At 42.0% G+C, this 14,438-nt stretch overlaps 1 protein-coding gene across 6 annotated transcripts; it reads right to left on the reverse strand.

Moving 5' to 3' along the window:
* Positions 1 to 8,304: 8,304 nt before the first annotated feature.
* Positions 8,305 to 14,144, reverse strand: LOC103634523 (programmed cell death protein 2). Of its 6 annotated transcripts, none has more exons than XR_004853251.1 (12): positions 13,734 to 14,144; positions 13,559 to 13,642; positions 13,335 to 13,468; positions 12,189 to 13,252; positions 11,760 to 11,848; positions 11,579 to 11,672; positions 11,339 to 11,496; positions 11,180 to 11,250; positions 10,859 to 10,973; positions 9,793 to 9,996; positions 9,558 to 9,639; positions 8,305 to 8,869 (listed from the first exon to the last, which is right to left on the reverse strand). XR_004853251.1 is itself a non-coding variant. In XM_008656453.4 (12 exons), the coding sequence occupies exons 1-11, from the start codon at positions 13,968 to 13,970 to the stop codon at positions 9,829 to 9,831; spliced, it is 1,248 nt and encodes a 415-aa protein (XP_008654675.1). In that variant the 5' UTR covers positions 13,971 to 14,116; the 3' UTR covers positions 9,210 to 9,639; positions 9,793 to 9,828. The 6 variants fall into 6 exon arrangements, 3 of the variants coding, with proteins under 3 accessions (XP_008654671.1, XP_008654679.1, XP_008654675.1); XR_556720.4 differs by having other exon boundaries at positions 8,311 to 8,869; positions 13,155 to 13,252; positions 13,734 to 14,116; XR_556722.4 differs by having other exon boundaries at positions 8,399 to 8,869; positions 9,551 to 9,639; positions 13,155 to 13,252; positions 13,734 to 14,116.
* Positions 14,145 to 14,438: the final 294 nt, after the last annotated feature.

The following is a 14,438-nucleotide window of genomic DNA, read 5'->3' on the forward strand; positions in this document are numbered from 1 at the left end:
GCACATCATCCTCCGAGGACGAAGAAACAATCCGACGCGTCGGAAAGGTAATGAGGATGATCCGCAAGATTAATCTAATGGGTGTGCCCCTGCAGGTCGAGGATCTTCTCTTTAACATTGACAGGAAAAAGCAAAGGAAGAGAGGATGCTTCGCATGTGGGGAGAAGGGCCACTTCAGGGACAACTGTCCAAATATGGCCAAACCCAAAAAGGAGAGAAGCAAAGGCAAGGCGCTCACAAGTGTTAGAACTTGGGATGACTCTTCAAGTGAAGATGAACCTCCAAGGACGCGCAGCCACCGGTCCTCGTCACGATCATCACGGTCATCACACAAATGCCTTATGGCAAGAGGTAACAAAAGCATTCCATCCTCTAGTGATGAAAGTAGTAGTGATGATGAAGGTGAGGGAAAGGCCTCTCTAGAAGAGCTTGCGGAAGCCGTAAATTTTTTCCAGGATGTTTGCACTAAGCAAAAAGCTCAACTTAAAACTTTGAAAAATAAGTTGGTTAGCTCTCAAAATGATTACAAAGGTTTGCTAGAAAAATTTGAAACTTTTGCAAACTTAAATAGTGAGCTATCAACTAAAATTGAGCTATTAGAGTCTAGTGCTCCATCCACTGCTACCGATGATAGCCTTATTAAAAAGAATGAAAAACTTAAGGCTAAGTTAGCTAGCTCCCAAGAAGCTATTGAAAATTTGCTAGAGAAAATGGAAATTCTTAGCATACACAATAATGAGCTAACTACTAAGCTAGAAAACATTGGTAGCACCCCAGTAGCATCTTTAGTTAAAATACCTGAAATAATTAAGAAAGATGCTTCTACTTCCTGCTTTGATTTAATTGATGATTCTAACCCCTGCAACCAAGTCGTTGTTGAGAATATTGTTGTAGAGACATGTTCGGATGAAGTTGCAAAGGAAAATGAACAATTAAAGCAAGAAGTGGCTCGCCTTGGCAAGGCTTTGTATGACAAGAAAGGCAAAGCCAAACAAATCCGACATCCACAGGATAACACCACTGCGGGAGTGAACAAGCCTATGGAGGGAGAAACTGTGATTTGCAGGTTGTGCCACATGGAAGGCCACAAGTCTTTCCAATGCAAGGCGATGACCGGGGATAAACAAAGGCAAAAGCTCAAGCAAAAGCCATCAAGCAAAATCTCCAACACCTACATAAAAAAGGTGGATAAAAAGACTGCTACACCATACTTAATCAAAAAGAAGAAGAATGGAAAGGTGATAGCAATCAAGGCCAACAAGCAAGCCAACAAAGAAAAAGGGGCCAAACGCATCTGGGTGCCAAAGGAGATAATTTCAACCATGAAAAGCACCAAGAAGGTTTGGATCCCGAAAGGGAAGTAAGTGGACCAAAGGTCTTCGGGAAATTTGGAGACTTGGCTAAATTGGGATGTATATCATGGGATACATCATATTGGATCAAGTTTATTGCCAAGTGGGTTAGTGAAAATTTTGGACCCAAATTTCCCACCCATGACTAAGGTAACTAGTTTATTGTATTTCTCTTGTTTTTAGATATGCGTATCTATTTTACCTTGTATCTAGTTTACCTTTCTTGCCTAGTATTACATTTGTTTTGTACTTTTGGTTAAAATCATGCATACTAGGTAAATCATATGGTAGGATTGCTTGTTTTTAATTCATATACTTAAGCAAACCTACATGACTTAGAATGTTTAGTTAAAGCACTGCACATAGCTTTTATATCACTCCATAGTAAATGATGCATCAATTGAAAATTTTGATTTCTACAAAGTGTATCATTTAACTTATATGTGCCAAAGTTAGGATTATGGATAATTTGCCCCCCTTGATATCAAATCAAAGTGCATGTCTCCTACAAGTATTCAAAACTTGTATGCACACCTTTAGGGGGAGGTTACTCTATAATCTAACACCTTGAGACTAACACCTTTTCAAGTCTATTTCATGTGATAGTCTCATTATAAGGAAAATGAAGTCCCCGGAGAAAGACAACAATCTTCCACTGCAAAAACTCCAAGAACTCTCATGTCTCTCAAGCTCGCCATTGATCTTCAATTGGTATCTTTTGAGACTACATTCAGTATCATTTACATGTCTTCTCCAATATTTGATTAGACTATATTTCATATCATATGCTTCCATGTTGCTAAAAATGCATATGTACTTAACTCATATTCTGTTACTTATGCATAAGGGAAGTTAGTCTTTTCAAATCATGTCTTGCACCTCTAATTTTCACATGCTTTTTCCTAAGTAGAGGATCTCTGTCAAGGGGAGTATTTCTTCATCTCTAAAGGGGGAGAAAAACTCTTTCTAAAGGAGACAACTCATTTAGGGGGAGTAATCTTTTGAGAACTTCTTCAAGTGGTATCATTCACATAGTTTAATTTAATATCCTTCTAGTGATATCATTTGATACAATTCTTGATGAGGGCAAGCTTTTATTTACTACCTACATGCTTTTAATGTCTTCCTTTTCGGTGGTTGATGCCAAAGGGGGAGAAGTTGAGGGACCAAAGCAATGAAAACTATATCAAACACCAAACACCACCAATTTAAAATTTTATATCTACAAATGGCTTTTCAAGTGGTTTTGGTTATTTGGTCCAAAAATAGGAAGTAAGTGAATTATGGAGTTAGGGGAGGCTTAAGTCCATAATATCACAGTGTGGGGACAATCATGCATCTTAGCAAGTAGATTGCATCTTTTCACTCAAATACTTGTATTATTTGCTTGCTTTGGTTGTGTTGTCATCAATCACCAAAAAGGGGGAGATTGTAAGGAAAATGGACCCCGGGCCTTTTGGCTAATTGAGTTTTGGTGTTTGATGAACAACACAATCCGTGAACTAATAAAGTTTTCTAGTGTTTGTGTTTGTAGTTCACAGGATGCGAAGAGAATTGGACCAAGGCAATGAGGATGCAACACCTCAAAAGAAGACATAAAAAGATGCATAAGAGTCCAATACTCAAGAACAAAGAAGCCCGAAGAAATCAGCAAAGAAATCCAAGACGAGGGCTGTCAGCCAGCGCCTGGTGGCGCACCGGACATCTGTGTCCGGTGTGCACCGGACTGTCCGGTGAGGCACCGGACAGTCTGCACAGAGAGACCGCAGACAGGCGCTCTCTGGCTGTAGCACCACACTGTCCGGTGTGCACCGGACTGTCCGGTGTGCCAACGGGCAGACGACAACGGTCGGATCCAACGGTCGACTGCTACAGGCGCCAACGGTCGGCTGACGTGGCGTGCACCGGACATCTACTGTGCAGTGTCCGGTGGTGCACCGGACTGTCCGGTGCACCCGACGACAGATAGCTGTTGCTTTCTGTCCAACGGCTAGTTGGGGGTGTGGAGGCTATAAATACCACCCCAACCGGCCATTCTCAAGTGTGAGAGCCCAAGCAACATACCAATACACATAGTGCATATTTCCAAGTGCTCAAACACCCAAGTGCTTAATAGAATCACTCGGTGATTAGCGTAGGTGCTTTGCGAAGTGCTTAGGTTAGTTAGACCGCTTTAGCGCTTGCTCTAGGTGAATCCTAGTTAGTTGAGTGAGTTTAGATAAACCTCACAACTCCTCGGCTCTTGCGTGAGTCGTTGTAATTGTACCGAGTGGGGCGAGAGTCTTGCGAGACCGTGACAACCGCGTTTGTGTCATGGCCGCCACCGTGTACCGGAGGGAACGAGGCCCGCGGCGTTTCGGCCAGAAGCTCGATAGTGGAGACGGCGGGGAGCGTCCGAGAGGAGCCGGAAGCGGAGCACCACTTGCGCGTGGAGAAGGCCCGCGGCTCTCTACGGAGTTACTCGACCGTGGTGCTTGGCCCTCGCGTGGGCTTCCCTTTGCGTAGGGGCACCAACGAGGATTAGTCGGGACCTTGCGTGGTTCCGGATACCTCGGTAAAAATACCGGCGTCATCCACAAGAGTTTGCTTCTCTACTTAGCTCTTTACATTCCGCATTTATATTAAGCATTTAAGTTTCAATCTTGTAGTCATACTTATTTAGTGTAGATTGAAACTTAGCCTTTGCGGTAGAGATAGCAACACTTAGACAAAACCTAGTTTGCACATTGTAGTTTTGATTATTTGCATAGGTTTTGCTCTAGGGATTTAATTGTGGCCTAGTTTAGTAAAAGTTTTAGAAGTCCTAATTCACCCCCCCCCCCTCTTAGGCGTCACCCGTTTCCTACAGAGGCCATTGGAGATATACATCTTAAATTAGTTAATGGTTTTGTACTGTTGTTGAGAGACGTACATTATGTACCTTCCTTGCGAAGGAACCTTATTTCGGTTTCTAGATTAGATGATCAGCACATTCATTGCCATTTTGGTGATAGACAGTGTGTCATTCAGTTTGATAATAAAGATGTTGGTCTCGCCATCCGACGAGATATGCTTTATTTACTTTCGCAGAGTGATGTTGTTAATGTATTAGATATACCAGAAAATGATCCAGCCAATAGTGGCAGGAAAAGAAAACGAAGTGATGGAGAAACCTCGTCGAAATTATGGCACTATCGTTTGGGCCATATTTCGAGGGGGAGAATAGAAAGTCTTGTTAAGGAACAGATTCTCCATCCCCTAGATTTCACAGACTTAGAGCAATGCAGAGATTGCATTAAGGGTAAATTCGCGAAGCAGATTAAGAAAGATGCTAAGCATAGTACGAGAGTGTTAGAAATTATTCATACAGATATCTGTGGTCCTTTTCCAGTTAGGACAGTAGATGGGTTTAACTCGTTCATAACCTTCACAGATGACTACTCTCGCTACGGTTATATTTATCCAATTAAGGAAAGATCAGAAGCTTTAGACAAGTTTAAACAGTTCAAGGCTGAAGTAGAGAATCAACACGATTTGAAGATAAAGATTGTTCGATCAGATCGTGGGGGGGAGTACTATGGGCGTCATACCGAGTATGGCCAGGTCCCAGGACCTTTCGCGAGGTTCCTAAGAGATGGCCATGCACTTGGCTGCATGGCCATCTCTGTCATGATTTTCTCCCTTTTTTTTATTCGATCCCCACTTCACGTGATGTATGCTTGTAAGAAATGAATAATATGTAATGGGAATCGAGATTTGGAGGGTTTTGAAGCATGGATCTGATTATTCGAGCTTTTCTGTGATGTTATTGTGGTCCTGAGGCCCTATGGATGCGTGAACAGTGCTCTGCGCACTTGATCTGATTTCTATATATGTTTTCTGATCACAATTTGAACCCAAAAAACGATATTGGGCCTTCGGACAGAGCGTGCGGTTTTGGGATTATTTCGGTTAGAGTTCAAAACCCTAACCCTATCTGTGTTTCTTATTGACTTTGTTTCTTGGCCGCGGATCGTTGGATCCATAAGCCTGTGCATCGTCTCTGTTGACGGCTTAACCGATTAGGGTTAGGTCATAAACCCTAACCCTAGTTAGTTGTGAGAGCTCTCTGGTTTGAGGCCGAGACACACTGTGTCTTTTACAGTGGCCAGACCTAAAATCTTAACTCTAACCCGAGAGCATGAAACTCTTTCTATCTATTCTAATCTCTATTCTCGGGTGATGAATGATGATAAAAAAATGAGTTCATCACATATATCCGAGACCTTTCTGTGATCTCATAAAACGATGCGGATTAGGAGATCTAGGGTTCTTAGGTGCCTTTGATACCATTGTTAGAAATTACTGGTGCTTAGGATCGTTTCCTAAGTCCCTAGAATACCAATCCGTGTCTAAAGTATCTCGATGATGAGTAGATCTATTCTACTGAGGGATACATGTATACATACCGTCGTTGTTGTTCCTAGCCATCATTGCGGCGGCGTCTTGCAGCGAAGACCCGCCTCCTCCTTCTTGTCGATCTCCCTGCTGGTGTCGAGGAGATTGGTTCCCGTCGTTGATCGGCGGTGGATCAGCTCCTCCAATGTTGATCGGCGATGGGATAACGGGGATCTGAGACATAGTCACAGCGATTCCAGTCACTCCGAGCGCCTAGGGGATCGGTTCCTCTCAAAGTGTCGATTAGGGTTTGTGGTCGAGCGATTAGCGTTGGCTAAACCCGTCGGCCCCCTTAATCTATTTATATGGCGTCGTGTGACCGGGGACTGCAACCAACGGTTAGGATAGCCCCCCGATCAGGGGCGCGGTTAGACGGTTAGGATTAACCCTACCCCGGTTACTGTTAACCGGCTAGTGTAGAGGACACATCCTAACAACTATTAGCATCTAATGGATCTAAATAAAAATATGAGTACCAAAAACTAAGTGTCTCTAACGCACTCGAGAAGCGTTTCAATTTCCCATGAATAGAAAACCGGAAAGGGTTTGTTTGGGAGCAAGTGAATTGGAGTGTAATAAAGGAGCTAAAATTCCTCTATTATTCAAAATTTGAACTAGATTGTTCGTACATTGCTACTGTTTTTATATATCATATAGGTAGATCTTGTTTAAATGATATATTTATTCAAACACGATTATATTTTTATTTTCAATTATTAGTATACGTATACATTTACAAATCTCTCCTTAATATAATATAACTAGACATGAGTTATAGTGATAGAAGCCAAGCGCTTTTTACCAAATTAATGTTCGATGGAGTAGACGAAATACGAAGAAACTCACACTTAAATATAGTAAAGATAGTAAGGGAATTTTAGCCCCTTCAAATCTCCCAAACAAGAAAAAAAAAGTCTCAAGTATATGGTGTTATCATGTTAATATGTTGGGTCTTCGTAGCGTTAAGATAACATTTAGATTTCTAAAGTTGTTCATAGAATCAATATTTCATTAAAATAAACTCTGACTTGACATGACAACACTAGCAAAGTGCTCGTACATAGATATGGTTTTCATTTATACTTAACTATTGAATTCATAAAAAACAAAGATATATGTGTTATGTTGGCTAGTGTCAGGTGGATGTGAACATGATACATGAGTTTAGAGCAAAAAGCCTTATTAGTGCATAATTTAGCATTTTTAGTATTTATTTAAAAAAAATATAAATGCGGAAGAGCACGATAATGGTGGAATCGGTGAACTAAAAAAGCTAGTAATTTAATAGTCCTCGCTGCGACATGTGATTCTCGTAGCGTTTCTGGTCGAGAACCTCACACGTGTCTAGGTTGCCAATGCAATGGTTCCAGTAGATCCAATAGTATATAATTCATCGACGTCTTCCTATTCGCCACAGACTTGCAGTGACACGCGCCAATGCAGATCTACTCTGCCCAGGGAAGATCTGGCGACGGGACTGTCTCTCTGAGATTTGACTCTTGGTTAGAGACGATTATATGTTTCACCCTCTATACTAAAAAATACAACTGTACAATCCGAGTCGGTTTAAATGATTTAAGTTTAACCAAACTCGTACAGTCGTACTAGTAAATAGTATTTACATCTATAATTCTAAACCGATTTAGTATAAAATTTTGTTTGGTATTTAACTTAATAATATTTATTTAGTATTATAGTAAATATTGATATTTTTATTATACTGATTTAAGATATAAAGTGCCTCCCACCGCCGGTCGCCGTCAACGGAGGCGGCAGTGCCGCCCAGAAACTTGCACGTACCCTAGCGGCCAAAGGGCAGATCTCCATTTCTTTATCACGGTTTCTTTACTCCGGTCCAGCAGGCCACTTGCCGGCCCGAGCAGCGGCGCTGGTGCATGATGACAGCACAAAAAAATATGTATATTTCATCAGTCCAAAAATAATTAATGTTTTTAAGTTCTAGGTACCATACTGTTTTAAATAAAAGAGTCAAAACAAAAATTTAAATAAAACGAACAGTCAAATAAAATATCTAAAAATCAAAAGCATTAACTAAGGTGAAGCAGCACAGATCCGAGATTTCTGAGAGAGATCTTTCCGGCCGATCGATGCTTTCCGTGTCCCCCTTGCCCGCCAGCCGCCAGGTGTGCCTGTTCGCGTGCACCGCTGCTGCCGGAATCAGCGGGCAGGCGTGAGCATGTAGCGATCTCTTCCTTTTTGTTGGCTTTCTTTTGCTGCCGGCAAGAGACGGCGGCTCGGGGCGGCGGTTCCGCGTCTGCTTCCGGCTGCCTCGTTTTTTATCCTCAACAGGCCGGGCACCAGCAGGTTGCATCTGATTTTCTGGTCGTGCAAGGGACACCGGCACCACGCCTGGACGCCGGCCATACCCAGTCATTATCCACCAAATACTCAAGACGTGCGTGCGTCAATCGAACATCAAGCGCGGTGTTACATGCAAATGGCAGCGTTGTGGATGGCGTTGTTGAATCGACAAAATTGCACGTGGATATTGGCAACTGAAAACACCACTAGAAGATTAGCATGCCATAATGTTCCGTTTTATTAAAATCAAATCTTTCGCCGATGAACCATCGTCGGAAATGTTCACATGCATGCGAGCACCTTCTGAGTGAGACTAAGCGAACAAAAATAGCTTACCAAGGATCCTTTTAGAGATGAAAAAACAACAAAGCCTTTCAACGGCACGAACACTAATAAACCACACATGGTGGCCACCACAAAAAATGGAAGCATATGCAACTATTGGGGTGTTTGGTTTGTAGGGACTAATGTTTAGTCCCTACATTTTATTCCATTTTAGTTCCAAAATTACCAAATATAGAAACTAAAACTTAAAAGGAATAAAATGAAGGGACTAAATATTAGTCCTTAGAAACCAAACACCCCCTATAGCCATCACATCTACATGGGCCCTATGGTAGTGCCTAAAATGGACCAAAGGCGATGTAACGACCATGTGTCTGGGACCCACGGTCTCCTCACGACCAATAGACCTGGAAACATTGAAGCCACTCCTCCCTATCTCAGAAACTCTAGTACCAAAAGGAGGTACGTACTTGCAGACGGTTCCTGTCAACTCCCTGGCCATACAAGAAAGCATAACAGAAGTTAGTAAAGACTCTTTGGTAATGCAGGTCGACATGGTTGCAGGCATGAGAGTAGTTCCATCAAGGAGAAACAATGTCGACCCAACCACAGAGTGGCCCACTTAGCGCTTGTTCGGTTGCGTCTGAATCGAAGGGGGTTTGGAAAGGATTAAATCGAGTTCAGAACTTCTCAGCCACATTTCACGATTCTTTTTTACCTGACTCGCACTTGATGCGGCACAATTAATTAATACTACAGATAAAGCCCGCCAACTCAACACTAATTGCAAACCATAACATTGAAAAAGGCCAACCCATTTGGTGGACACAGGAGTCATGAAACTCTTAGATCCATGTATAAGAACTTAAAGTGCAATATTCCGTTTTGACTCAATTCTTCCTCCAAAGCTACAAGCCACTTCACATAGATGCACATGGTTGAGAGTTACTATATTTCAAGTGCCTGCGTTTTGAGCATGCAACAACCTTATACAACCAACTAGTACAATTAAAAAGATAACTCACAAGAGACAATTCATGTTTTTTCTATATTCAAACAACAAAATTGCCTGTTGCCTGAACAAAAAAAATCAGGCACCTAAAATGTAGAACATGTGAAACTTAAAATATCTATACTCGGCATAAGTGCAATAATGGGAATCAAGAAGCTCTCACTACTCACTGCCTCGAGCATCCCAACCTCCAATTCTTCTGGCGGGGGTATTTACTGAATTGTTTCTGACTTTCTGCAAACTTTTTGACACCTAAAAGACGATGGAAAATTTATTGACATTTCATCCTTTTTATTACAAGCTGATAACAAATTTAAAACTGCAAAGGGTATACAAATCTGACTACTAATAACAAACAGAAAGTGGCTATTAGTTTACCACAGACAAACAGGTGAAGTTTCAAACCTGCAGCATTGGACAGCAAGGAATAGGCAAACATTATTATTGCCTCGTAGTTGTTGTAGGGTACAATTGAACCCAAGCAAACTCCTCTTTGTAGCTAACACTTTGGTCACATGCCCCTTGACACGTGTAGACAGCAATTGTTGCCCAGTCAAGGGAGTCTGGTTGATTTCCCACAACAAAGAAATATAGCAATTGTGGCATTACCTGGAAAACATAACATATACGTAAGTAGAACCTTTGAATCCTAAATTTTAGATTTGATGATACTGGTTCAGTGTATAAATGATTTTTTTTTTGGAGGTTTGATCCTTCTAGTGGAATGCCTATGAGATATTGGATATACTTCGTTTCCAAATCTAGGTCATTTTAATTTTCTCCTAAGTAAAACTTTGACTAAGCTTACAGAAAAATGAAAGAATATCTACAACATGTCATTTGATGACTGGTGGACTAGAGTGGAGTTGAGGGTTACTGCTTGGCCAGGAAGGGGCTGGATTCGATTATAACTCTGGGAGCTTGGTCGATTTGGAATCATCACAATCGGTGTGTGTTCGATGGCATGCCACGAACCTGGCTGGAGCCTTGTTGCTCGCCTATGGGGTGGGGTTTTGGAGTTTGACGCGAGCTCAGGGCATATCATTCCTTCTTGCCCTAGAGCCGGCCTATAAACAATAGGTGTTCTGATTTTTTGTAGTTGTGGTCGATGTCATGCTTGTTGTATAAAAAGGCACATATGTTTTCTAAGTAACCAAGTGTGGTTGGGTGTCAGGTGTGTACCATAAGGGTTCTTGCCCCTTTTCTTAATATAGTGCTACACAACTGTCCTTCATGTTCGAGAAAAAAATATACAACATGTCAGCATAAAAGTAGTTTATATATTGTTAATATCTTCATGGTGTATTTATTTAGTGCAGTAGATGTAATATATTTTTTCTATAAATTTGGTCAAAGTTAGAGAACATTGAAAGGCAAAACTAAAACAGACTATGTTTTTGGATGGAGGGAGCAACTACTATAATGAAAGATCAAAGATGAATTGTGGTCATAAACTAGAAATTTGGCCAACCTGAAATTCATAACATAATGGACCTTTACAGTAGCTACATGATGGGATATCAGCATTTGATGGACACCCAGAAGATAACGCCCAGAGAGGTTTAGCATTTGGTTCTCGACAATACCTGCATAATACACATGTTATGTTTAGCATTTGGTTCTCGACAATACCTACACATGTTATGTGCAATACTGGCAACATTTATTTGTTTTAGAATAAGTATGCAATTCAAGTATAAGGCCATTTCCCCCCAAAAGACAAGGAAAAATATGTTCCGCTACAAAACATGGTAAAAATAGAAGAGAAATCATGGAAGAAATGAAATATCACCTCAACACTTGATTTGGTGCTCTTGAGACCCGCTCTTGAAAAGATGCCCAGCATTTGTTGTCAGAATCAGCCTACCCAGATAGCATTAAATAAATATAATGATTGATGCATAAGCAGAAGTCCAACAGAGGTTATTCTGAAAGAAAATGGACCCAAAACCTCAAATTGATCCATCCATGACTGCATCATAGCATCAGGTTTCCCATGTCTTTGCATCACCAACAACTTCGAGTTATTCTCATCACCACTATCGGAATCAAATCTACCTTCATAGTCTATTTTTATCTCAAATTCTGGCCAAAAAGTGTTAGCAGGAACTGAAAGTAGAGAAAAAATGTCATCACAACCCAATTCAAATGTTAAGAGTATAAATAGCTTTAGTAATCCATACATAATCACCTTTTCCAACAGTTGGCAAAACTGAATTTGAAGCAGCAGAAGAACTTATTATCTGGAGGCAATCATTTTTATGACCAGTACGCCAATGCAGTGCCTGAGAAACAGCAATTAAGAGCATTAATCCAAAATATATGTCCCTGTCAGAAACCAATTCATGAACGCTAAAGTTTGACACACATACCTGATGTTTCTCAGAACAGTATCTTGCTTTCTTACAGCTACTACATATTTTATCACCTTTCCAGGTACCACACCAGTGGCATACATGGGCTGGCAACAAATATTTAGGCATTTGAAAGAATTTAGTAACATTAACCCTTTGACAGCCACGGGACAAGTAAAGCTCAATTACCAACAACAACAACTAATAGACAGATTGTAGGATTATAGCACATAAACAGTAATGTGACACATCAGAAAATTTAAAAACAATTGTCTTATATTTATGTTAAGCTTACATACTTCCAAATAAACTTCTTTTGAATAAAATTTGCATGTGCCATAGGTCCCTAGCCACTCCAAATGTAAATAAACAGAAATGTTCCAAAAAGAAAGCAAGGTAGTAGTTGGCATGGAGAAAAAGTAAAGATTTGGACTATAGGGGGCAGACCTCATGATACACAGGGGTCGGCTTTCGTGACCTTTCTCGGTCGGGGCTCTGATTAAGCTTCTTCTTAATATCTTGTGTATTCACAAGAGTGTTCTGGTATGCTATGCTAAGAAGATGTGCACTTCATAGTTTAGCCCCTCATCCGGATGCTACCTCCTTCTTGGACTGGTGGGAGAAATCTTCCGACATTGTTCCTAGGATGATTAAGAAAGGCCTGGATTCCCTCATCATCTTGGGAGCCTGGATGGTTTGGAAGCACCGGAATAGAGTGGTGTTTGATGGAGCCACTCCAGACCTCACCCTTCTGCTCAGATCTGCTGAGGAGGAAAGACACAAATGGCAACTGGCTCTCCTTCTTGGCGGCGCCAATGCCAAATGTTTAGGGGAGGTGCTGAGCGTTGTCGCTGATTATTAGTGAACAAATGGACAGTTTCTTGTACGCTTGTTTCTGGCCTCCCGAAGGGGAAGGTCTATTGTAATTTTTTGGGTCATCTTCGGACCTATTCCACTCTTCTAATATATTTATAAAGCGTAGCTACGGTTTTCGAGAAAAAAAAGCTTCTTTTTAATATAATACCATGGGACAGTCTTTCCCCTACCGCCCAAGTTTTTTTAAAAAAGGTTCCACATTGACAGACACAAATAATGTCATAGATGCTAACTTGAATTCAGGTCCACAAATTCAGAAGTCACTATCAAACATATATTCACAATTTCACACATTTATGTAACAGCTAGTCAGGGGCGGCCCCAGCGGGTGGTCCATATGGGCAACGACACACCCTAGGTGTAAGTGCTATATCTTGAACTTGATAGTCAAGGTTTGAGTCTTGATGATCCCTATTTTTTGTTTGTTTTTTTATATTTTTTCTGGCACACCCTAAGCATAGCATCTGGGTCCACCATTGAGCTAGTGCAAGATATATAGTGTCAATCAACTGCCGTGCAAAAGAAGATAAGCACTACCTCCTGGACACAGTGGTTTGTCAGACCGGTCATGCTTTGGAGGTTGAGCTGAGTAGAAGGCATTAGTCCGTGGCAATTGACACCGGAAAACCTTCACGCTAGAACACAATCCACTTCAAACAATCAAAATCAGAAGATATATGTGAACACAAAAAATATAAGATACATGACTTTCTTCACCTTCTACATGGATTCCCATGCTTGTGCTTCCATTGTTCATGTTGATCTCGAAGCAAGCACGCCATGGATGGGCACATGAACATGAACAGAGTTCGATGGAAGGCTGCTACATTGTCTTCAACTGCTGCATAAATCTAACCAAAACCAAGCCCAGTTGTGACCAAGTCGATAGCCAAACAACAAGCAATCGAGTGTCACAACTTCATTGAACACAAAGAAATCACCTGAAGAACAAACTGCAAAGGCTCGCCACAAAAACCGCAGCAGCTGGACTTCCCCGACGGCAAGTTCACGGGGTCTAGCCACGCCTGAACAAGCCAACACAAACCTGGCATCAACACTGCGACTGTACAAAAAAAAAATAAACTGCTGGAATTTATCACGGGTTGGCGCGCGCACCGGGATGCCGCCGGCCTTGCTGGGGAACAAGTGGCGGAGAAGGAGGCCTGGGTGTTTCGGTTTGCTAAGGACACCAAGAGTCACTTCCGCTTCTTCCTCTTCATCGTCGTCATCAGAATCTGCTGCAGCGGCGGAGGGTCCTGCTGGAGGGGGCTGATGCGGGTCCTCGGTTTCGTCATCATCGCCATCCAGTGAGGTGATACGGAGGCTGCTAAGCTTCTTAGCGCTGGACTCCATTCCTGGCGGCGGCGAGGGAGTCGGCGGGGGTGTTGCGGTGACAAAACGGTCGCTGCCTCGCTGGCTTGCGAAAAAACCCTATCCCCCACCCCTCCTCAACACGTTCCGGCTGGCTTCAGCCGTGTGAAACTGACCGGGGCATGGGGCAACCGAGCCCAAACGGCAAACGGCGCGCGAGAGTGCCACGAACCGGTAGCACACTCTATTCTACTTCATATCTCAAATCTTACTTTATAAATAATACAATCTATGCTGTCAAATAATATTTTACACATCTATATACATATTTTGCTAAAGATGGTCCAAAGTTGATGGTCGTGCCAGCTACAAAAGGGGCGAGAGATAGGGTTTTGGGACGGGCTCAACGACAGCGTGCCTATCATCTCTCTAGTGCAGGCTAGAGCGAGGCAATTGGAACAATAGTGGGGCCATGCATTCGAGTGGATACGGTGCGGGCGAAAGGGGTGA

Source organism: Zea mays, chromosome 1, assembly GCF_902167145.1.
Source record: "Zea mays cultivar B73 chromosome 1, Zm-B73-REFERENCE-NAM-5.0, whole genome shotgun sequence".
NCBI lineage: Eukaryota > Viridiplantae > Streptophyta > Magnoliopsida > Poales > Poaceae > Zea > Zea mays.

Excerpts from the sequence above, each read along its gene's own strand:
- LOC103634523 (XM_008656449.4), bottom strand. The coding sequence starts at position 13,970 with ATGGAGTCCAGCGCTAAGAAGCTTAGCAGCCTCCGTATCACCTCACTG. Across the intron at positions 13,469-13,558 it reads CTTTGCAGTTTGTTCTTCAG|ATTTATGCAGCAGTTGAAGA; the intron begins GTGATTTCTTTG and ends GGTTTTGGTTAG. Across the intron at positions 11,251-11,338 it reads CATGGATGGATCAATTTGAG|GCTGATTCTGACAACAAATG; the intron begins GTTTTGGGTCCA and ends CTATCTGGGTAG.